Source organism: Schistocerca piceifrons, chromosome X (assembly GCF_021461385.2).
Source record: "Schistocerca piceifrons isolate TAMUIC-IGC-003096 chromosome X, iqSchPice1.1, whole genome shotgun sequence".
Lineage (NCBI taxonomy): Eukaryota > Metazoa > Arthropoda > Insecta > Orthoptera > Acrididae > Schistocerca > Schistocerca piceifrons.
The window spans coordinates 320,065,729-320,091,480 of NC_060149.1; the positions used below are offsets into that span (position 1 = coordinate 320,065,729).

Consider the following 25,752-nt stretch of genomic DNA (forward strand, 5'->3'; position numbering starts at 1 on the left):
TCTCTTGATCATCTGTGGAACTACTTGGCATATAAACTTGTACTACTATTGTGGGTGTGGGCTTCGTGTCTATCTTGATGATGAAGTCTTCTTGGGTTATCATCTGAATCAAGGGGTCTTTCTTCAGCAACGTTTCAACAACTTATTTCTCCTGATAACGACATCTATCTGAATATTCCCCACCCTGAGATTGGAATGGGAGACTATTTTACATCCAGAGTATTTTACCCAAGATGATACCATCATCATTTAACCACACGTAAGAGCTGCATGCCCTTGGGAAAAATTGCAGCTATCGTTTCCCCTTGCTTTCAGCCATTCACAGTACCAGCACAGTAAGGCCGTTTTGGTTGATATTACAGGGCCAGATCAGTCAATCATCCAGACTGTTGCCCCTGCGACTACTGAAAAGACTACTGCCCCTCTTCGAGAACTGCAGGTTTGCCTGGCCTCTCAATCCCATCCATTATGATTGCACCTGTGGTACAGCAATTTGTATCATTGAGGCGCGCAAGCCTCCCCACCAACGGCAAGGTCCATGGTTCACGAGGAGTTAAAATTGTTAGTAATGAAAATTGCTTCATCAATTTGTGGTTTTATGTATAAACAGTGTAGGTGTCAGCTCTCATCTGTTATTCTGAAACCTAAATCTTTTTCGCTTCCAGATATATGACCTCGCTTAAAGAAGAAAAATATCCAAGCTGTAATGGAACATTTCCACTTTACCATGAAAACAAAGCAAAATAATAAAAATAAAAATTAATGAGATACAACAGCAGAAAATCCGCTACTATAACATCAGTGATTGCGGCGAAAATAGGTTAACTTCCAGCATTAATAGATGACAACATCATTAAAACTACATCCCGAGAAACATTAAAGGCCAGTTTTTACTAACATGTTACATCTATGCAATTAAGTATATGGCTGTTCACTTTCACATCATCTTTAAATGTCATTTATATAATATCAATTCAGTTCGAGATCTTACCTTTCAGACAGACCATCGGTCTTTTGAGGCTAGGGAAACAGTTTATCAGACGTTGTATATCTCACGATTGAAGACAGACCATTCAGAATTTGGATTTGCCTGATCACAGTACTGCATCGATGGTAGACTATCCCCACGGAGATGCCACGGCTCTTAACACCGGCTTGCGTGGCAGGCTATAGTGGCGAGTTTGCGTTCATGCCATTTTAGCATGCATTCTGAAATCTGGCATAAATTCCTTCTGCCTGGTTTAGAATATCTTTGTGGAAATCTTTGAACGTCTCGGCGATCGCAGGTGATCTTTGGTTGGATGTAAACATCAACAGCTGTGTGCCTGCGTGCTTGTTGTGCTGAACTGCTATATAGTAGATTTGTAATATATTTCTACGTGGATTTTAAATTTTCTTTGACGATGAATATATTCAGATTAATGGAAATTAGTGCAGCACAAGCCACCAGGTGCACTGTGGAAGCAACTGTTGCTAGTGGTCTAGAATCAGTACCAGCAAGTGAATTCAAGAACGCTTTTCTCGCAGAACATTGTACTTCTCGAGGAAGAGTATTTGCTAATGTCTTATCGAGTCAAATTCCAGAGGTAAATATGGTTTATTCGTATGTGATTTAGCCGCGTGGTTAATGATTTTATCGTTTTCCATGCAGTAGATCGCCGGTAACTGTGACAAAGTCACTATGACAAGCGTCTGTTAGTGCATAACGCCTGCAGTACTAAGGTGTTTTGGGCACCCATGATGGTTGTAGTAAGTTTTTGATACTAAGTGGGACATTAAATACAAAACGCTTGTCACCAGTTTTAGTAACAGTTTGTTATTTCGCGTATAATCTTTAAATATGGAACCTACCGATACCACCCGTCATCTCTGATCTATGGAATCATCAAAGAAGTGACATAGGATCATGAAAAACATGACATAAACCCCTCATTCAAATGCATAAACTGTGCTGTAAGAAATGTTATCATTAGTCTCATATCATCACATTTGTTGGCTCTGCCAGCTCTAAACCATACTATCATTTTCCTACCCAACCCAGACCACGGATTATGATACAGATCAGTCTCCACAACCTAAATTCCAAAAAAGTAGTATAGAAGTGAACTAACTGCAGTATTTTCACTGTCCCATTGTTTGCACACGGATAGTGTCAGTACCACAACACAGTTAAATCACTTGTCTAACACATTGTCTGGCACTGGTCTGCTGATGGTGGTAATGTATATATGCATATAGTTCTCCAACCAGCTGCCTGCAGTTATTGCTGTTTCTTTACTGCCTTTCCTTCCAATTTCAACTAACATAAGTTTCTCAGGTGTCCAGAAAGGTAAGCTCATAAAACAGGCATGGCCTTATTTTGAATGTCGTACTTGTTTTTTTTTTTCTGTTTGAACATTGAGGGCTTTTACATAGTTTTCCTATTGGTGGTGAGAGAGAGAGAATGTCCCCAAGTTCCAGTGTCATCAAACAGGTTGCCGTTTGAAGGGGTTGTGAGTTGTGCTCGGATAGCTCAGTCGATAGAGCACATTCCTGCAAGAGGCAAAGGTCCCAGGGTCATTTTCTAGTTCCTCACACAGTTTTAATCTGCAGGGAAGTTTCAAATCCTCAGACACACTGCTGCAAAATGAAATTTCATTCTGGGAAGGGTACACTTGTACCCCACCTCGCGGTATCTTGCCAGGATGTACTCAATGCACGTGTTGAGTATTAGGCTCCCAATCACAACTCCGGTAGTAGCCATCATCGGTCATAATTTCAATGGACTCTTTATTGTGGCGCAACTGCCATCCTATTCATCTCCATTGATTGTGATTTTTGGGAATTATTTCTCACTTCGCACTGGTGTAGGGGGGGGGGGGGGGAGACAATTCTGGCCACATCCATGGCATTGAATGAGCCACTGATGCCCCCTGGATTGATCTGTTTTGTGAGCTGAAGCAGTAAGTGGTTGCCTGGGGATCAAATCCTGTACCCATAGATTTTTAGTCTGGTATTAGCACAGTGAGCCACACTATTCAACAGTACGTCACATGTCAGAACATTCGTGTGAACTTTTGTGGGGCATTTTTTGTAGTTGTATTAATTCTACCTGGCTGTGTGACGTATTTTGGAATTTTGCAGGCTACATAGTACACAGCTGTAGGGGTTTACCATATGTTGAATGGTGGCTGCTGGTTGAAAATACAACTACTTTAAGTGTTTGAACTTCTTAACAGAAATGTAGCAGTATATAGATGCGTCTGGCACCAAATGGCCCACCAATAATCATAGAAGTTAATAATCCAAATGTGATTGTTCTCCCATCATATGTTCTCAGAATAGAATGTCCAGCTGTAACCCTTCCCACAAGAGAAGTGCACTAACTGGCATTATCTGTTCATTATCTCTGTGGTAGTCTACAAAATGTTAATTAGACTAGATATACTAATTGTCCCATAGATCATAGCAAGGACATTTTTGAGTATGTGGAACTTGTGAGAAAACTTTTTGCCAGATGAAGTGTCTGTTTTGAAAAATCATTACACAGGGCCACTTCTTTTATAAACTGATAACTCATTGCTATAACATTGTCCCCCCCCCCCTTTTTTTTCTTGTTGCATTTGATAAAGTACCTTATCCTTTCTAGATTCAAGAGCTTTCTCTGTCCTTTGCCACAACAGTTATAAAATGTTACAGTCTCAGCCGATTGATTGATTTTTGTTTGCAGCAGTGTGCACTTTTTTGTAACTTCCTTTCAGAGTAAAACTGTGTGCAGGACCAGAACTTTACTCTGGAATCTTGCCTTTGTGATAATGCTCTTATTGAGTGAACTATTCAGTCATGACTTACGCCCCTTCCTCAAATGTTTACTTCCGCCAGGACTTCTTGCCTACCTTCTAAGCTTCACAGCTCTCCTGTGTGCTGGACCCATATACCTGGATGAAGCTATATTACAGAGAAGTGGTTTAGCCAAAGGTATTATTTCCAGAATGAGTCTTCACTGTGTAGTTGTATATGTGAGCTGTTTTGATACTTCGTGGTAGGTTAAAACTGTGTCCTAGCTTCAGGGTAGAAAAACCTGGGTATTAAAAAAATAAAAACACCAACCCAGTGAGTAAAATTTTCTTTTTTGGGTCTTATTGTGTTCTGAGGATTTTTGGGATTATGGAAGTGTCAGATTCCACCCGTCTGCTTTGACCTATGACGTAATCAGTATGGCGGAAACGGCTATTCTGAGCGTCTCCAATATGGCGCCTATGATGTTACTACATACACACGGCAACAAACACGAAAGTACGTATAAATAAGACAATATCTCCCTCCAAAAATATAATCAAACTAACAGGACAACCGTGGGAAATTGGGAGTTTTAGGGAGGAGACAAGCTAAATATAACATTAAAAAACACACACACACACACACACACACACACACACACCACGATCCCAAAACACACACGACGATGAACAAAAAACAATAATTACAAAATCTACAGGAACTGGACTCTTCCCTTGACCTTATAGGTCAACCGCAGCTGACGATACCAAAACACCAACACCTACATACAAAACCACGAAAATTGGAATCGCTCATTTCCCTTGACCTATATAGGTCAACCATAACTATTGATACGAAAAATTCAACACCTACAACTACGAAAAACAAAACAAAAACCACAACACCTCAAAGAGTCAAAAGTCAAACATCCCTATGTACATTAAAACACATTCAGTACACAACACCAACTCCCAAATTCCATTACACACAATATCCTCTGGAATCAGTCATTTCCCTTCACTTATATAGCTCAACCGCACCTGTCGCTACCACATTATAAAACACCAAAAATTACACCACCACCGCAACCATTGTTACCAAAAACCCTAGACAAACAAAATTGGAATTGAACACTTCCCTTTACCTATGTAGCTCAACAGCAGCTCACGATATCCAAACACCCATAGCTATGATCACACATTGGAATCTAACACAACAGCAGTCACAATACCAAAACACCCATAGCTGCGACCGCGCATTGTAATCGGACACTTCCCTCGACATATAGGTCAACTGCAACTCACGATACCAAAACACCAGTACCTACGACCACGCATTAGAATCGGACACAACAGCAGCTCATTGTACCCCGGCTATGACCGCACATTGGAATCGGGACACTTCCCTTAACCTATATAGGTCAACAGCAGCTCATAATACCAAAACACCGATACCACCAACCAAACAACACAGAAGTAACCCACCAACCATCATAACACACAAAAAATACACCCAAAAGAACGACTACTTACCACAAAAAAGTTCTGGTGCTGCACTCTAGGTCACACACACACACACACACACACACACACACACACACACACACAAAAAAAACACAACCAAAAGAAACTCCCAACCCACCCACAACCTGCCACTCCCCCCCCCCGCCACCCAACCTCCACACTCCCCCCAAAATCAAAGATTCATCAACAAATCAAAACCAAAAAATAAACAAATCTCAGTCACACACTACAACTCAGAAACAACTGCAACAGAATAGATCCTCCACAACATAATCACAAAACAGCCGCCATCCCCCCCCCCCCACCTATTCCACAAAGATTACCAACTACTACACCCCCCCTCCTTCCCCCTGAGCTTCAGCTGTCCACCCTTGCGGCACCTCCTTAACCAACCACCTTCGGCCTAAGCGTTTTACTAATTGCCCTTAAAAAAAATATAAAAATGCAGCAGTCCCCAGGGTCCCTCTTCGCCAACAATACTCATCTAAATGGCACTGAAGGTTAGAAGAACACCTCTTCCCCCTCCCAATAACTGACTTAACCGCCCCCAAAACCCCTCTATTCTATTTGTACATGCCCCAGTCTCATAATTCTTGAATTCTATACTATGGTTAACAACTAAATGATGATACCCCCTCTCACCCAACCCCCCTATAAGATGAAAAAGCATTGGAAACTATTGTGCTGCCCTCCTCTATACACTCCTCATTTAAGCCCACCAATTCACTTTTCGTGCACCCCTCCAAAGCCCTAAAAACACATTCTGAAAAACCAACCCCAAATACAATGGCCCTCCACACCCATACACCAACCAGAGACTTACACCTCTCATACTTCCTCTTCCCAAACTGCAGCTTGTCAACCTCCACCACCATCCCAGGTGCACTGAACTTATCCCTGTACTTAATGCATTCCGAACGAACTTCCCTACAAAACGAAAACCAGTCAAAAATCACACTGGACTCGCATTCGGGAGGACGACGGTTCAATCCCGTGTCTGGCCATCCTGATTTAAGTTTTCCGTGATTTCCCTAAATCGCTCCAGGCAAATGCCGGGATGGTTCCTTTCAAAGGGCACGGCCGACTTCCTTCCCCGTCCTTCCCTACTCCGATGAGACTGATGACCTCGCTGGAAATTTATGCAGAATTCTATGCCCATCAGCCTATAGCTGTGTTGGAGGCAGCTTGCCAATCACGTGACTGAATGGGACAGTGAAAATATCATGTTCATTTGGATCAAATGCAGTTTTCATTGAGTCAGTGGAGTAAAACCTCCATTACTTCAACTGCCTTTTCCTTTGTTGCAACTTTTTGAATAATACAAACATAATGAAAAATTTGCTTTCCCCTTTTTCCCCCAACTACTTTCACCTTAACAAATTTCATTTTGAGAGGAAGAAAAAAGAAGACAAAAAACCTTGACATTCACATTTAGTGAACAGCAAATCTTCAACGACAGTATCGTCTGAAGGATCAAAATTACGTTCATCAGTTTCCAGAGCTTCTGGCAGTTTCATTACATCAAGCTTATCTTCCAATGAAAAATTATCACACTTTAGGAAAAGATTTTTTGTTGGGCTTTGAGACTTCTTCGCTAGCTGTGGATGACTTGAAACAACTAGGCTGAGGATAGCTTATATCATTTGTACCTGCAGACAATTTGAACTTTTTATGTAGTGCAGATATGTTTTCATTTGATGACCTTTTGAATGATTTTGGGCCAATATTCAGTGTGTGAACAACTATTCTTTCTTTTTGTATTTGAAAGGCTATTTTTTTCTTCTTGAAAAAAAGAATGGATACTTTAAATAAGAAACCAAAGATTAAGCTAGAGCTTTATTTTTCTTGTCCATGTCCTATTCCCCTGGGAGTTTAGATAAGCTAGAGCTTTATTTTTCTTGTCCATGTCCTATTCCCCTGGGAGTTTAGAGTACAGCCTCTTGTTAATGTAGATGATCACTCAATTCTTCCAATGTTTCCTTATAGACATCTAAGTACCATCTTGCACCTGGAGACCTTTACTAAGTTCTAGGCATTGCAGTTCAGTTTTTAATGTAGTTATGGCTTTACTTTGTGTTCAAACTGACACTTTATTCTTTAATTTCACTGACAAGGGAACCTCCCCATTGCACCCCCCTCAGATTTAGTTATAAGTTGGCACAATGGATAGGCCTTGAAAAACTGAACACAGATCAGTCGGGAAAGCAGGAAGAAGTTGCATGGAACTATGAAAAGAATAAGCAAAATATACAAACTGAGTAGTCCATGTGCAAGATAGGCAACATCAAAGACAGTGTGACCTCTGGAGCGCCGTGGTCCCGTAGTTAGCGTGAGCAGCTGGGGAACGAGAGGTCCTCGGTTCAAGTCTTCCCTCGAGTAAAAATTTTCTTTCTTTATTTTCGCAAAGTTATGATCTGTCCGTTCGTTCATTGTGTCTGTGTTTTGCGACCGCACTGCAAAACCGTGTGATTAGTAGACGAAAGGATGTGCCTCTCCAATGGGAACCGAAAACATTTGATCGCAAGGTCATAGGTCAGCCGATTCCTCCACAGGAAAACACGTCTGATATATTCTATACGACATTCGTGACGGCATGTGCGTCACATGACAGGAATATGTTGTCAACCCACCTAACTTGTACACTTGGCGAATGGGTAAAAAGATTCTTCTACCTTGCCCGATTTAGGTTTTCTTGTGGATGTGATAATCACTCCCAAAAAAGTGGATGAAAACATAAGAGTTTGTCACATAAACTGGAAATAAAAAATTAAAGTTTTCACCCGAGGGAAGACTTGAACCAAGGACCTCTCGTTCCGCAGCTGCTCAAGCTAACCGCGGGACCACGGCGCTGCTAAGCTCAGACTATCGTTGATGATGCCTATCATGCACATGGACTACTCAGTTTGTATATTTTGCTTATTTTTTCATAGTTCCACGCACCTTCTTCCTGTTTTCTCGATTGATCTGTGTTCAGTTTTTCAAGGACTATCCACTGTGCCAACTAAATCTGAGCGGAGGTTTCCTTGTGAGCAATAAAGTTGTAGTGAATTGTGTCCATTCTTTAAAGTTAAAACAGAACATGAATCTCAATCTAAAACTTGTGCAATAAACAGAAAATTTGAAACAACAGACTATCTTTGAATTTAAATTCATGGTTGCCCCAATCGTAATTTGCAAACACTGATTATAAACTGCATTTTTGTTTTACACCATATTTAGGCAGTTACACGTGGATTAATGGAAATTCAGTGATGGTATTTAGGATGTTAATTTTACCCCTGAAGGAAAAAAAAGTTAGGAGGTAAAGGTTACTCTTTTTTAAAGAAATATGAATTGTTAATTGTTAAAATTGTTTGTACTGTCAACAAGGTGAGACATCTTCATTAAAATGTGTGAATTTTAACATATAAGAACCTGATGATAGGATGAACCATTTCTTCTGGGCCAAGAAAGTTTTTACCAATTGACTTCAGAAGTAGATATGTAGGACATGCTTAAAAAAAAATTTTGAACTATGATTTTTTTTTTAAAATTTTGTTTTAAGATATGTGAATTCAAATCAATGAGTTCCACTGTATTATATAATACTTTTTATTTGCAAGAAGATGTATAAGTTTATCCAGAAATGAAAAGGGTGAATATGACCATAGGGTCAGTGTTACCCCCATGGGGTCATAATCTCCCTATTTGGTAAATCACCTGTATGGCAAAACACCCATGTTCTGCTGTGTGAAGACGTCTGTAACTGCCTGCTTGACATCCTCATTGACACTTCAAGGCCTTTATTAAGGGACTGAAAGCACGATAATTGCATGGGGCGGATGCTTGACTGTCTCCCACTTACATTGTTGTCCATAATGGATGAGACTGACCACCCAGATTGACCTGCATTATGTGTTGAATTGCAACTGGCATAGAACTTGGAGCTCCATTCCATAACTGTGGTTTCCGACTGACATACTGCTCCCTTACACAGTCTTCATTCTCTGACAGGTGTCTGCCAGTATTTGTCCTTTGGCAGCCAAGAAAAGAATAACAGTGGGTGGGTCCTGTTTATATGCATTTGGTGATAAAATTGCTGCACTTTACGTTTTTGCGTTTAGCACATGCACATCAGAAAGATACAGATCCCACACTATTCCCATGCCTGCAAGTCAGTGCTTATGTACCCGTATCGGAGTTGTGCCATGCTGCAGCAACACCCTCAAATGGAAACTTTTTGATTACTCCTTATAAACTTTACTTTACAGTCACTATGATTCTAGATTAAAGTGCAAGAAAAGTTAAAACACTATATAATAAAATAAAGTTTTCTGACAGTAAATAGTTGCCCTCAATAAATATGATGGCTCTTTTGTGTAAGGCTACCTATTATTTTGTATATTAATTAAGTTTTTGTAATTAAATGTCATTGGTTTTTGCTGTTGACAAGTGTTTTTTTTATATGCGCATGATTTTTTTTTGGGTCGGGTTAATGGCAACCATCCTGCCCAGACGGGGATTCAAACACAGTACATTGTTTTTCATAGGCATTGCTCTTACAATTAACTTGAACAGGTACAAGTTGTGTACTCTTGTCACAAGTTTTGTATTGCAGTGCAATTTCTCCATTTAGTCCTGTGCGGGTTGTCTCCTCCAGATTCAACACCAACTATGTTCAGTTCTCCCTGTCAGGTATCAGCACTCTCATGTTGTACTTACCACGATGAAAGCTTAGATCTTTTGTGTAGCATCCCAGAAATTTGCCTAATGTGGTAACAATATTTCTCTCTTCCTGGAGCTCCCTCAGTATAAACTCCTTACAACACAGCTATCTGGAAAATTTCATTCACTTTGTGGAAAGGTATTTCTTACTCATGAGTCAAACTCAGTGGGACTGCAATCCATAGCATTTCACTTTCTTGGCACAGGACTTAACTTCATCTGGTGACAATATTATTCTATTATTTCCTACAGCCTCCAGAATTTGATCCAGCCATCTCAGATTTTCTATAAATGTTTGTGATATTATGATGAAGTCTTAATTGTACGTTTTTCATTAGGTATTGAATTGCAGCATTAAACTTCAATTTATCATTTGCACAAATGTGGAACTTTAATCCTCAATATCAAATTCTGGATTACTGAACATCAACCATGTGAGATGATACACTTAACGTAATGTACTCACATTTGGAAGAATGGCAGTTCGAGCCCCCAGCTAGCTATTCAGTTTAGCTTTCATTTATTTCCATTCCCAGTTGTGCAGAACATTTTATTTAGTAGCTCTCAAGGTTAAGCTCAAAAATTGAGTGTTGCTGTTAGTTGAACTTACCAAAAGAAGAAATTTGCATAACTGCATTAGCAGATATTACGGGGCTCCTGCAAAGATGAAATTGTAAGTTTCATGTGGTCTCTCTTGATTCATTTCTTCTTCTTCTCCTCTCATCTCTTTGTATCATGCACACAATTCTTTTCTAGTTACCCTGTTATTTTAATCATACCTTAGCTCTTGCCTCCATTTTCTAAGATATTCCTTCACTCCCATTCTTTAATGGTATAACATGCTACATCAACATGGAGGTTTTCTACTCAAGTTTCAATTTCTTGTTCTATTAAGATACGTTAAAATGTTTCCAGGTATTACTTTATTGACGCCATAGCTTTTATACCACCAGATAAGATGTTTTAAATTTCTTATGATACGTGATGACGATGGTCTGAGAACTGAAATTGGTCATAATACAAACAATTTATGTGGTGATTATCTGCTCTTGATTCTAAACTATCACTTGTTTTAAATATGTATAAGCTGTGGGGCACTATCTTCACAAAATATAGAAGGAAGGTGGTTAACACACATTCCTTCTTCGTTTTCACTGTTTAGTAATTTGAAAACTTCCATTAGGATTGCTGATGTAGAATATCTGTCCCAGAATCTTCTTACAATTATGAATGTTTCACTATCACGAAGAGGTCTAATATTGTTCAATATCCTTGATAGAGCTTGAATCCTTTTGCAAAGTCTGTAAGTACAGATTTCAGGGACATTGACTAACAGCTCTCAATTTTTAATAATCCAAGACAAAGTGGCAGTTTGTACTTGTTGCTTTGCTTTGTTGTTCCATTCACTACTTGCCAATGGCTCACCATGCTGTATCTACTTCTGAAACCAGTTCCGTCATTTACATGATTAAAATCCAATGTGTTTTCAAAGCTATTGGTGATTGTTGTAGTGACTATCTTGCACATCACAGAGAGTAAGCTGACAGTTCTATTATTACATGGTTTGCCTGTTTCTTTTCTTATGAAGTAGAAGAATTGCAGCACTGCCCTGGTTTTGAGGAAATGTCTTCTTTAGCAAACATTCTGTAAACAGTATTGCAGTTTCCTTTATTATTTTGTGCTCCAGCTTTAACCATTACTATTAAAACACCTTTTTTCTTTATTATATCTTGAATTACTTTATTATACCCTTCATTTGGAATTTCTTCTAGAGTGTCATTATTTTCACAGTCATCTGTTTGTGTTTTTTGTTCATCTCTTCAGCTGTATAAACATTGCAAGAAGTCTTTGTGTGTTTGGACATTTTTCTCTCTGTTGTTAGTGTACCATCTGCCTTCTTAACTGATGAAATATGGCGTGCACCCAACAAAAGTTTTTGTTTTGTTTTTTTTACACTTATTGTTTCCAAATTGTGTTTTCAATGTACCTTCTCAAATCCTCTTGAAGACATTTCTGAATAGTTCTGTTTAATTCAACATTTTCTATTACATTCGTACTATGGTTTGCTTGAAACTCGTACGTTATCATCGGTAGCTGTCTTGATCCATTTGAAATTCTTTTGCTCCCTTCATACTTGCAACATTTTATACTGTAAACACAAGTACTGTTGTTAAAGAATTGCCCCTACCCTCTTAAGTCTGTAGAATCCTAATTTTCTAAGATACTGGAGTTATTGTTTGATTTAATCTAGCGTACTTCCCTGTTATGTTATTACCGAAATTCTCATAATTTTCATTTTTCGATTCCTGCCTCATGACTCTATTCCTTTCTAAGTTTGTATGTGTTTTTCCTCTAGAAATTATGTAGAACCATGATATCTTGTAAATTTCTTTAATTCTTTGGTAAGATATAGGTTATGTTATTTTTAGTTCCATTGCTTCATTTTCCAAGTCCATTTTGTATTTATTGTGTTCTTGAAGAACATATTATAGACATACATGTCATATTCAGTGAATTCTGCTACAGCTCGGAGGGAAGCAGCAGGTGTGTAGGATAGGAATGTAGGAGAGAGGCAGCAGGGGTACAGAATAGGAATGAAACACAGGGCGCTGAAGTTGCTGTGTGTGTGTGTGTGTGGTGCATGATGATGATGGTTATTATTATTATTATTATTATTATTATTATTATTATTATACATGGAGGTGTGGATTGGGAGTGGGTGACAGAACAGAAGAGAGGGTGACTGTTGGATTGAGGACATGGGTGCAGTCGGTTAGTGGAGATTTATAGGAGTATTATAGGAATGAAGGATGTGTTGCAAGGATAACTCCCATGTGGGTAGTTCAGAACCTAGTTCTGTGGGTAAGAATCCAGATGACACACATCGGTTGTGAAGCAGTCATCAAACTTGAGCACGTTGTGTACAGCAGCATGTTCTGCCACTAGGTGGTCAACTCTGCTCTTGGCCACAATATAGCAGTGGCCATTCATTCTGTTGAGAAATTGCAACAGAGCTGATGTATGAACAGCGTTACTACAGGTTCTGGAAATCAGGGAATTTCAAACATTTCAGGGGAATTGGGAGAATGTCAGGGAAATTTGAAAAAAAAGAAAAAGAAAAACACTGGAAAAATCTCATTTTTGTCTCAGTACATGAAATGGTTTGTTTACTGAAGTGTCAGGCATCGTCGCTGGCTGGATGCAGCTGAGTTCCATGCGCCGCTTCACTCCTTCCTCATTACTACTGTTTCTCCCCTTCCTACAACTCCCATCAGCTGCCACCACTTCTTGCCACTAGCCTAGCAGCTGCCAGTGAGAGGCAGGGAGGCATGAGGAGTGGTTCATGTGGATCCGATTCTGACACTGTAGACGCCGTGGCTGGAGACAGCAATCATGTGCATGAGTTGTGTGTGAGTTATTGTGTGAATGTATGTGTGCTCTCATTGTCTGATAAAAGCTGTGGCTGAAAATTTAGTTGCAGCTCAGCAATCATTTTTGTGGTGAGTTGCTACCTATCTTCCGTATTGATTCTCAGAGTATTTGGACAAGTTATCTGTTGCATGGATAGATCACCATGGTTTAATTTCATCAACATGCTGTCTGTCATGAATAGCTGGTCACATGAGTGGAATACCACAACGGGCCAGAACCGCAGGCCGTTTCTGCAGGTGTTGTAATGGATTGGGCCTGCTGATCTAAAGCCACTTGGTTCCCACGAATGTGCAGGCCCTGCCCATCAGATCTCATCTCATGATCTGCCCACAGGCCGGGTCAGTTTGTGTGTAGTGTAATGCAGTGGATTTTCATGGTTTATCCATGGACCCAGTACTGCAGTGCTCCTCAGCAGGCCAGAGGCCATAGGCTATGGATTTCAGGAATTGCAACAATCTCACCGCAAGTACGTTGTACAGTGTGGCATTTTATAGACATTTTATTTGTTCTAGTACATATTGGCAATTAAAAAGTAGTTTGTGTTAGAAAGTATGGATGGTAAGAAGAAGAAAATTGTGTCAGTTGCTGGCAGTTTGTATGCTGTATGCTCAAATATTTCTCAAAAGAAAAATCACAAAATACCTGTAAAATAATAGACATAACACAGTGGGTAATAACCGACAGTAACGAACATAGTAGAACCAAATTTTATTGGCGGTCACGTATAGTGTTGGTTAACACAATTCATCCCCACCTTATAAACTTCTTTCAAGAGGCCTACTTTTTTCCGAGGTTGTTTCTGGACTCAGTGAAGGTATATTAAATCCGTCTTGTGATTCCAAGGAAATGCGTTTTTGTAACCAAATGTGTTTCATTATATTCAAATAAAATAACATCAGTGGTCTTAATGAAACACATATACCATTTGGCTTGGTTTCTCCATCTAAAAACATTCCATCACAAAAGATGTCGATGTTACTTAAGATTTTTGCTCACATCAGGAAACGCCATATGCTTGCAAATTTTTTTTTTTGATATTTCCTTTTTTGCACTATTGTTTCTTTTACAGTAGCTGCAAAGACAGTGTGTCAACTTATATCTTAACTTACCCTTGAGATTTTAAAATTTGTCAGGGAAAAATGCTAAGAGTAGCCTGGAAATCAGGGAAATATCAAGGAATTTCACTTGGGGAAACTTATGGCAACTCTGATGAAGTAACAGCTTTTGCAAGTGGCTCTGCCTCTGATGGGATAGGATAGGCCTGTCACAGGAATAGCGTAGGATGTGCCAGGTGGGTGAATTGGGCAAGACTTGCATGGGATATGTACCTGTGGCAAGGGCTTCTGACTGGGAGCAGCTTTGGGGTTGACCAGGATGTTACGTATATTGGGTGAGCAGTGTAATACTGCTTTAGTAGGGGTAGAAAGGATCATTGCATTATTTCTGGATGTGATGATAGGTAGTTGAAGCCCTGGTGTAAGATATGCCTCAGTTGCTCCAGTTCAGGATTACATTAGTGATGCGAAAGCTCCTTTGCAACTGTTTTTGTGGGGATAGTGCATGCCTGTGAAGGCCTTTGTGAGACTGTCACCATACTGCCAGGTCAAGCAGAAGGAAAAAAGTGTGTGTGGGGGGAGGGATTCATGCAGGTTCGAGAGAGAGCCAGAGAGAGAGAGAGAGAGAGAGAGAGAGAGAGAGAGAGAGAGTGCTATCTCTTTAAAGGATTCATCCAAAAGTTATTCTTTTTTGTCCACCTTTCAGCGAGTCAGTGCTTCTACTATTTAGTGAATTCTCCTTTATGCCCAAATTATTTACTGTGTATGGTCTCTGTCATTTATGATATCATAACTGAAGTTTCCCTCTGAAGAATTGTTGTTTATGATTTGTTGCACTTTCACAGTAGGATATCCCATTGCCATACTGGAATTTGCTTTCATCTCGTAGCTTCTGTAACTTGTTTTGGGGATATTCTGCCTCTTCCATAGAATTTGAGCACATAGATATATTTGAGTGAATGATTTCCATAGAATGTATTTTGTATTTTTTTGCCAAGTCTCTCTGTTTTTTCAGGAATGCCTTCACTATGTGTTATATTGTTTTTAATTTTCTTGTTCACAATGAAGTCTGCATTTAAATTTCCTGTATGCATTGTTCCTCTGTAGTAAAACATATGTCTTCATTTTAATTCTGTTTGGTCTGCATTTTCTGTGATTTTTCTGATAACCCCATTTGAAATCATTTCATTTCTCTTCCAACTTCACTAGCTTTGTGCGGTCCATTCTATATCTATTTAGCAACTTTGTGTAGCAAAGTGTGAGTGTAGAAGTAGCTGAGCATGCCTTGGGGCCCAAAACCATTGCCCAAGTTACCTTAGGCCACTACTTCATGTTTTTTCATGTAGGCTTTAATATCAACAATTCAGGAAGTCACATGTGTCAGTAAGACCTCCCACAATCATACCCATGATACATTTCCCTAGCAGTGACCAAATACTTTAATAAGGCATATCAACAGTGCTAAACCTTGACTGAGCTGTGCCCACTGAAGTTACAGCCCAAGCTCAAATGCTTCTGAATTCAGAACCTTGGATCAACACAATCAGATAACATGCCACAGATCACACAGTCTCCTGTCAGTACCTTTATTTGGCAGTCAGGTATTCAGTTAGCTCTAGAAGAAGTTGGAATTGGCTAGTTTATTACCAGCTAGTGATAGCCTGATTCATCTCTGTTCAGCAAAGTGCCTGTGGAAGTTGACACTTTGACTGTGCTTCAGTACTAACACATCAAGGAGGCACATTTATGTGAGTCGTGGCAAATTTATTTCCAAAGAGTGCTGTACTAAAAGAAAATAACAACTATATTGAATATTTACTTACCCTCACTTTGTCTATAATAATACTGAGCAAGGTGGCGCGGTGGTTAGCACACTCGTCTCGAATTCAGGAGGACAGTGGTTCAAATCCACATCTGGTTGTCCACATTTAGGTTTGCCATGATTTCCCTAAATTGCTCCAGGCAAGTGCCAAGGTGATTCCTTTGAAAGGATTTTTTTTTACCATCCTTGAAACAGTTGGAGCATGTACCATCTCTAACAATCTCGTTGTCAACATGGTGTTAAACTCTAATCATCCTCATTTGTTGTTTTGTTTAATATTCTATCAAGACAAAAACAAGGGACAGATATACTGTAGTGTGATAGTCCTTACAGCTGAGTGTAGTGATTAAGACACTGCACAGGAAGGACTGGCATTCAGGACAATTGGAATTCAGTTTCCATCTGGCCAGCCAGTTTTATGTTTTCCTTGGTTTCACATAAGGCAAATGCTGGGATGTTTGTTACAAAAATTCATAATAAGTTCAGGAAAAACCACTTGTGTGAACCAGAGCTCATGTTGTTCACACATTATTTGTTGCAAGTAGTAGATGCAGATGAAAAGGGAGAATACATCTAACCTAGATTTCCAAAGTGTCTGACACCCTACCACATTGTCGAGTAACTGGCAACATAAAATTGCCTGAAATATTTTCGGAGCTATGTGATCGTCTCAAAGAATTTTTTGACTAGTGAAACCTAACATACTATTTTCAGTGGTGAATGTTCAACAGAATCAAAAGTAACTTCAGATGTGCCCCAAAATAGCATAATAAGGTCACTAATGGTGTTAATAGAAATAAACTTTTTATCACATGGGGTCAGCAGTACCATCAAACTGTGCTTAACACTTTAAGTACTGGTCAGTGTGCATAGATTTCCTGTACATTGAATGACCGAGCCATCCTCCTGCCTGCCATTGAACTAAAACATTCATTTGACAGTAAATTTAATGTTGGGATGGACACCGTTCATGTGGTTGATGAGCATCTACCATCTCTAACAATCTCATTGTCAACATGGTGTTAAACTCTAATCATCCTCATTTGTTGTGTGCATTTTCACCATAAGGCCATATCAAGAAGGTGGCACCAACATATCAAAGGAAACAAGATGGTTGCAACCTTGCAGAATTCAGAGCTTGCTCCTCAAACTGCTCCATGAAAAAGATTGCGATCACCATAGACAGTGGGGATTCCATGGCTGTGCCATATGTCATCTCATAATAGTCATTAAGGTACATGAAGTACATTGTCATTCAGGCATGGTGGGACAGCTTTATGATCTCCGGTGAAAACTGTTGCACCAAAATGTCCAACATTAATTTTATGGAAAGGGATGGCAAGCATCTGTCCCAGTTTGGTCATTTGGTGTACAGGAAATCTACGCTCACTGAAGGGTACTTAAACACCTACAGATTTCACCAACCTGTACACAAGAAAGCAGCACTGAACACATTAGTACACAGGGCAAATATTATATCTGGTGATGTCCATTTAGAGTGTGAATTTCAACATTTGAAGCCCGTGTTGAGAGAAAATGATTATAGTAAGGAAGAAACTGCTAAAGCTTTCAAGTGCCACCGACCAAAGGCACCTCATGAATCAGTGGAAGAGGCCAAGGCAGCTGCATTCCTTCCACACTGTGGAACAACTAGTAGCAAGATAAGGTCTTGCTGAATAAACATGGACCAAGACCAGTGTTCCAGCCCACCTCCAAGATAAGAGATACGTTACACCTCGTTAAAGACAACATGGGTCTTAGAGTTCCTGGTGTGTATGGTGTCCCCTGTGAATACTGTAGTATGTACATAGGCCAAACCATTCACACTGTTGCCGAGCATTGTGCAGAGCATTCACGGCACATCAAACAAAGGTAACTTGAAAAGTTGGCCATGGTGGAACATTGCCTAGCAACTGCACATAAAAACAAATTTGAAAGAATGAGTATTTTGGTTACAACATCAGTAGAGCATGGGGACAGGCTTTGGGCATTGAGCGAAAGCAAAGATGTAGACTAGTGCTAGTAGAGATTCAGGAGCGGCAGTTTCAAACATGACACTGGCCACTCGCACCATGTGGAATCACTTGGTCCCACAGCGGGACAGAGTTGCTAGGAGCTATCCAACTTTCCTTCTGTATAGGCACCACTCTAGTCCTCTCCGGAAGGCTGTAGATGCTGCTGTTACATCTATATAAGAAAAACACTGTGCCAGCCCCAGCAGTCAGTGATTTCAACTCCTGATGATGATGACGGAGACAGCTGTCGTACACTCAAGTGTTTTATTTGAAATGATATGACATGTAAACTGAGAAGATTTTATTGAACCTTGCCACCATGTAAGACTGCAAGGACACAAGTACCTTACCTGATGCGTCATTTTGTTTTGTGATAAGACGAGAGAAATATATTGTATTGGTAATAATCAGCTTTCTGGACAGAATATTAGTCCCCACCCCTTAAAAAGAGTACATTGGTTACTTTGGGGTGCTATAGGTAGTGTAGAACTAATACAAGATTGTCATGTGACATCCTGCTCCCCCTCCCCATCTCTTACATAACTTGTGGCAGTGAAGTGATGAGCATATGCAGGTCAGTTGTATGGAATCATCACAGTAAGATGGATCAATTTGGAGGTGTGACAGAATATCAGAAAGGAGTTATTGTGTTTGGATGCATTCATGAACACACCATGAATGAAAATGACTGATTTATTGTGGTGCGTCAGTGTGGACTTTCCCGTGTGTGTACATGCAATGGTGCACTACTCACAGACACATAACATTGCATAACAACAGTGTTCATAAAAGTGTCCTGACTGACAGGGTACAGAGAAGAATGTCATGCCTTGTCAATAACAAACAGTTTCAGAGCTGGCAGGAATTGCAGCTGCCAGTGTATGCAGGTCCACCTCAGCTGGTTTCTAAGAGTTCACTGCAGAGGGAACTTCATGCGATTGACATTTGGAATAAGGTGCCTCGCAAAAGGACATTGCTCACAGCACCACATAAAGCTACATATCTTCATTGGGCCAAATAAAAAAGAAACTTAACAGTAGCTGACAGGCGACATATGGCATGGTCTGATGAGCCACAATTTTGCCTCTTTTCATATGCAGTGAGGCATGAAGTAGTACTATGGCCCAATGATGTGTTTAACCCATGGTGTGTATGTGCAGCATGCAGTTCAGGCCAGAAATGGTTATATGATGTTTTGGGGTTTTGTTTCATATCACGACTCTGGCCCACTCATTTAGGCTACCATCAGCATGAACCAGGACATTTATTTGCATATTATCGGTGACCAAGTGTTGCACTTTCTGTGACATCTCCATGATGTGTTTGCTGTGAACACTCGTGTCTCCAAGATGATAACATTAATGCTCACAAGGATGCATGCGTATGTTCCTGGTTTGACAAACACTCAGGCACTCTGTGACAATTTTGACTGGCCTGTTAAATAACCCGATCTTTATCCCACAGAAAATGTCTGTGACTATTTGGAACAGTGGGTGCAGTGTACCAATCAGTGTCCCCATAATTTGGTAGCTCTGCAAGTTCTAACAATCAGTGAGCGGCTTCAGCTGGATATGCTACACACAAAAAAAAAACAAACTATTGTGCTCTCTTCCTTGCCGAATTGTGGTCATTATCAAGACTAAAGCTGGTGTTTCATGCTATTAATGTGCTGCCTCCTATGGCTGACTATTTTTTTCATGGTGTGCTCATCGTGAATATCTATAGGAAACATGGTTGTTCTGGTTCTAGCTTATAAGAAAAAAGTGAATGATGGATTGTTATGGGTCAACAGAAAGTTGCATTCTTGTAAGGGATGATACATATGGAGTCCTCTGTCTGCCCCACAATCAAATCCCAGCAGAACTACATCAGTGTAGTCTAAGGAACTCTGGCCATATGTACAACCATTTTCCTGGATCAAAAGCACCAGTTCATGCAAAAGCTGAAAAGATGTTGTAGAGAAAAGTATTACTGATGGGAAATACACAAATTGCTTTAAAGCAACTTGGCAACAGAATACCTTCCATCCAAAAAGTTCTGAGACTGATTGTATTCCTAGTGTAGAAGCACTGCCAGCACTGTACCTTTGGCAGCAGTTTGAACTACTAATAACAGTAAATTACAGATGTGCTTTCTTTCAAAACTGCTTGTTGTGTAGAAAGACAGCGATCAAATTGAAATATGGTCTACTGTACAGATCAGTTCAGTTTAACCACTACGAAACGCAACATAGTAGCTTGTTGTGTAGAAATGGAGAAAATTAAAAGAGACGGAGCATTTCTCTAAATAGAAGCTGCTTTCATTTTCTGTCTGTTCATTTGCTAGGAAAGAAAAAGAAGAAGAAGAAAAATAGATTTTGCTGTGTATAGAACTAATTAATTGAGCAAGAACATTTGTATAGGTAGCCTAGCTGCAGCATGTCCCTGTTCACCATTTGTAAATTTTTTGAAAGATGCTTATAGGACAATGTACCAAAGTCAGTTGACACAACCCCTCACCCATCTTCAGTGCATAGAAATTCACAATTGTAGTATGTCCTATGATGAATAGATTGCATGACTTGTCACAGTAACTGTCATACGTTCTAACTGAAGATAAAGGAAGACACTTTATTAACTTTCACAAATTCTTCCATCTGTAGAATGGTGGGTAGTTCTTGTAGTTGTAAGACTTGCCATCAAGAAGTATTACATCTTACAGTCACCAAATTGGCCACAAGTGTCGCCTTAGTGATGGTATCAGTCAAAACTGAGGAATGATCATTCTGCAGTTGAATAGATAAGAGGGAATACTACAGATTTCTTTGAAAGTTGGATCTCACACTGCCAAGATGAAAATTTCATAAGCCTGATAGACTAACAAATTGAGAAATTGCATCTACATACATACTCTGCAAGTCACTGTAGAGTGCTAGCAGAGTGGTACCTTGTACCACTAATAGCTGTTCCCTTTTCAGTTCCACCCTTAAATCAAATGTGGGGAATATAACTGTCTATGTGCCTCTGTACTAGCTCTAGTTTTGTATTTGCAGTCTTTATGTGAGATGTACATTGGCAGCAGTAGAATCGTTCTGCAGTCAGCTGCAAATACTGGGTCTCTAAATTTTGCCAATAGTGTGTCATGAAAAGAAGGGAGTCCCATATGAACTCACAAAGTATCTCCATAATACATGGAAGTCTAGGAATGTGAAAGTTGCCCTTCATTTGTAGTTCACAGAATATAATGTGAGAAAATGGTATGCTGAGTTTCAGACAGGTGATGCTTTTTAAATCCATGCTGATTTGTGGACAGAAGCTTTTTTCTCTCAAGGAAATTTATTGTATTCGAGCTTAGAATATGCACAAGAGCTCTGCAGCAAACCAATGTTAAGGACATAGGTCCAGCATTTGCTATTGTGGCTCTGTGACTATGTCAATAAATTACATAATCAGAAAACAGAGCCGATGGGGTGACTAGGATCTCTAAGGACTGTCAGTGCATCCGAGGTAGGCTCCCTTAACTGAAGAAAAAGGAAGGAAGATTAGAATTTAGTGGCTGAATTGAATGAGGACAGGGAAAAAAAATGAGCTCTGTATTTTTCAAAGGAACTACCCTTCAGTTGATTTAGAGAACCCACAGATCACCTACATCAACACTGCCTGAGGATGATTTCTATCTTCATACTCCCAAATAGCATGTTCATTATTAGACCTACTCTTTTATTGCCCCTATTTAATTTTGTAATGATGACCTTGTACTCACCTGACCAGAAATATTATTCTTCGTGGCATTGCATTTCACTAGGCCTAATTCTCATTATATCTAACTTCAGTCTATCCATTTCTCTTATCAGATTCACAGAATAGAACTGCGTGTCTTTAGGAAATGTAACAGTTCTACTTACCTCTTACTTACAAGCATATCACAGTACCATCATAGCAGGTCTATGTCTGCTAATGTTACTAGTCCGTATCAGCTAGTCATTCAGACTTTTGCACTTACGACTACTGAAAAGGCTGCTGCACATCTTCAGGAACAAAACGATAGTCTGCTCTCTCCACAAATACCCATCTGATATGGTTATTTGTTTGGTATGGGTGTCTGGATCATTGAGGCATGCAAACCACTCTGCAGCTGGAAGTCTCACAGTTTGCGAGGGAGTAGAAGAGTATATGTCATTATTAGGCTTGAAAGGTACTCCATATTTTAACTTTCTTCAGCTCAGCTTCCACTTTCGTGAGCTAATTGAACATTTTGTGGTAACAAATGTTTGTTTAAGGCACAAAGCAATATGTGATGTAATTTTCACAGTTACAGAAAAACCATGAAATTAAAAACTTCATACAAATTAGTCTTGGTTGATTTGTTAATAATAAAGTTTTCTTTGAATCTTCTCTCAACAACACAAAAATTTCCCTTGTTTCCATGAAAATTAGTCCCTATAATGAGAACATCCGAAAATATTTCTGTTGCTTTGTACAGTTTGATCAGCTTTAACATTTCATCTATGGACTAAATTTTCATAGCTATTGTCGCTAGAAAGGGATTTAAATGTGAGAGCTGCTCACAATGCAAATGGTGTGCAAGTTATTTGAGCTACTTTCTGAGAGTGGAATTGTTTCCTGTCTACTCAAGAGTCAGTTGTGCTTACTCTTGTGCAGGTACCAGATATACCTCTCATGCCTCTGAATCTTAGCTCTGTGTACGCTTGTAAGGTGCATGCTAGAAGGCCTCACAAGAGCTACTCACTGATATTTACTCCGTAACTGACACACAGCTTAATTTGCTTGTTCAAGTCCATTGGCTCTATAATTCTGTAATATGGAATTTAATATGTGCAATATTTACGTGTGCCAGACTGAAGCACTATCATAGCTTCTCTCCCTTTCTGATATGCCAGTGATAGCAGCTGCATCCAGAAAGATTTTCACATGAGAGTTTTTGATGTGCTCTCTGTGCTGTCACCGTCAGACACCACACTTGCTAGGTGGTAGCCTTTAAATCGGCCGCGGTCCGTTAGTATACGTCGGACCCGCGTGTCGCCACTGTCAGTGATTGCAGACCAAGCGCCGCCACACGGCAGGTCTAGAGAGACGTCCTACCACTCGCCCCAGTTGTACAGCCGACTTTGCTAGCGATGGTTCACTGACAAATTACGCTCTCATTTGCCGAGACGATAGTTAGCATAGCCTTCAGCTACGTCATTTGCTACGACCTAGCAAGGCGCCATTATCATTTGCTATTTATCTTGTGATACATGTACCGTCAGACCAATGTTCACCAATTATGGATTAAAGTTAAGTATTCCCGCAGCTATGTACGTTCTTTGCTACTATAACTTCCTTTACCTGTTCCAGACCTCACGCCAGCCTGCGTGAGCTTAAACGCGTGCCTTTCGACTACCCGTCATTGTGGATTGGCTGTCTTGCCAGTCCACAACACTCTCTTCCTCTGAACATCTCATTTTGTAGAGCTGTTTTTTCCTACCGTTTTCACAGCAGCAACCCGTCTCTGACCGATTTGTCACATTGTAATGACTATTTATGGTCCCTGGTGTTGTCATGTGGTCATTGTTTTGGCTGTTAAATGGGCTGTATCGTTGTGCAGTCTGCCATGGAATATATCTACAATAAACCAAGTGATGACAATGCAGTGCACTCTGTGGAGGCATGCACAAACTATGTGAACACTAATGTGCCAGGTGTTCAAAAAGATATGATTCAGAAGTGTCAGTTTTTGAAGCTACATAATACGGAAAAGTCGCAGAACTTTCTCTCTATTAACTCCATGGACCGTGAAATTTCAACAGGAAATGGCAAATTTAGTAAACTTCTGATGCAGGATACACTGTAAGGAACAGTAAAGCACATCATCTGTCACCATAAGTAAAAAGACTTGTGGCTTTACATGAGACTGACCATTTGTGATCTTGAGTCATACACAAATAATTCCATGACTACCACACAAAGGAAGAAATGTTACGATGAAGTAGATGTATTAAGTAACCAGGCTAACAAATTATCCCATACAACACAGTAATCAATCAAATTGTTTTTTCACAAAGATGTAAACCGAAAATTATGTTCGTGATGTGGAAACAAAGTTGCAGAATGGGTAAGATTGTAATTCTACATTTTCCTTTGGTTTGTTTCCCTCAAAATTTACAGCAGAGGTTCAGTCTGGTCATTGTTCTATAGTCCCCCCCCTCCCCCCCCCCTCGTTTGGTTTCAAAATTTTAGATGCAATTAAAATGACAGTGTGATGTCTATACCAGCTGCTGTAGAAAGTTGAATGCAATTACTATGAAGCTCCTCATCTTTTTTGAACCCTCCTGGAGTTGTCCCACTTTTGGCAATTTTTCCGTTACCTTAAACCTCAGAGAGATTTGCTAAGTAGATCATCACGTTATTAGTCTTTTCTCTCTTGAGCATAGGTCAAACAATGTAGCTGGTTTATGGTATTGGCCTTTAGTAGACACAGTGTTGTATTTTGATTTCAGTGAGTGGCACTATTAAAGGTCTCGTCTACTGTAAAGTGAACTGAAACATCACTAAGCTTGATGGGATGCTCTTGCCTTCCTAAAACTGAAGAAATCGCACATACTCCCTGTTATTTCAAGATATACTCTTCAGTGCCTGCTCTGGATAAAAGTGTGGCTTGACGTTTGACATGTACACAAAGTATTGCCAAAATGGGTTATGTTATGTAATACAGATAGTCATAAGCTCTACAGGAAATTGTTCTTTGCAGCTTTCAACTACGATTCTGATTCCTTGAGTGTAGTACCAGCAGTACATAGTTCAATAACTGACAGTGATTTGCTGTGACTATTGGGTGGAAGGTAGTGTATATACACGAAAGAGAGGATTTAAAACACCCTCATGTAAACCATTACTTGAATTCCATTTTATTAAGTGAGAGAGACTAACAAGGCTCTGAAAACATTCAAAGAAAGGCAGTTTACTTGTGACTGGTTGCTTCAGTAAAAAGTTGAAGAAACTGCAATGGGAAAGGGATGAGACACTGAAAGCAAATTATTTTCATTAGAACTGCTCTTCAGATTTTCAGAGTCTGCACCATCAGAAGCTTTAAAGTGTGTATTGTTAACTGTGCCCTATCTAGATATGGTAGATGAACCAGAATGATAAGAAACTTCCTGGCAAATTAAAACTGTGTGCCAGAATGAGACTCGAACTCGGGACCTTTGCCTTTTGCAGCTAAGCGCTTTACCAATGCTGCTATCCAAGCATGACCCATGACCCATGACCCATGACCCATCCTCACAGCTCTACTTTTGCCAGGAAAGCGTCTGTGAAGTTTGGAAGGCAGTAGATGAGGTACTGGTGGAAGTAAAGCTGTAAGGACAGGTCGTGAGTCATGCTTGGGTGCTCAGTTGCTGGAGTATTTGCCCGCAAAAGACAAAGATCTTGAGTTCGAATATTGGTCCGGCACACAGTTTTAAT

General features: G+C 39.9%; 1 protein-coding gene across 1 annotated transcript in view; it reads left to right on the forward strand.

Moving 5' to 3' along the window:
- The first annotated feature begins 1,289 nt into the window (after positions 1–1,289).
- Positions 1,290–25,752, forward strand: part of LOC124721615 (THUMP domain-containing protein 3-like) — a 106,518-nt gene continuing 82,055 nt past the window's right edge. The window contains exon 1 of the mRNA XM_047246674.1: positions 1,290–1,586. Within this exon, the coding sequence (XP_047102630.1) occupies positions 1,404–1,586 (183 nt within the window). The 5' untranslated portion in view covers positions 1,290–1,403. The remainder of the gene's footprint in view (positions 1,587–25,752) is intronic.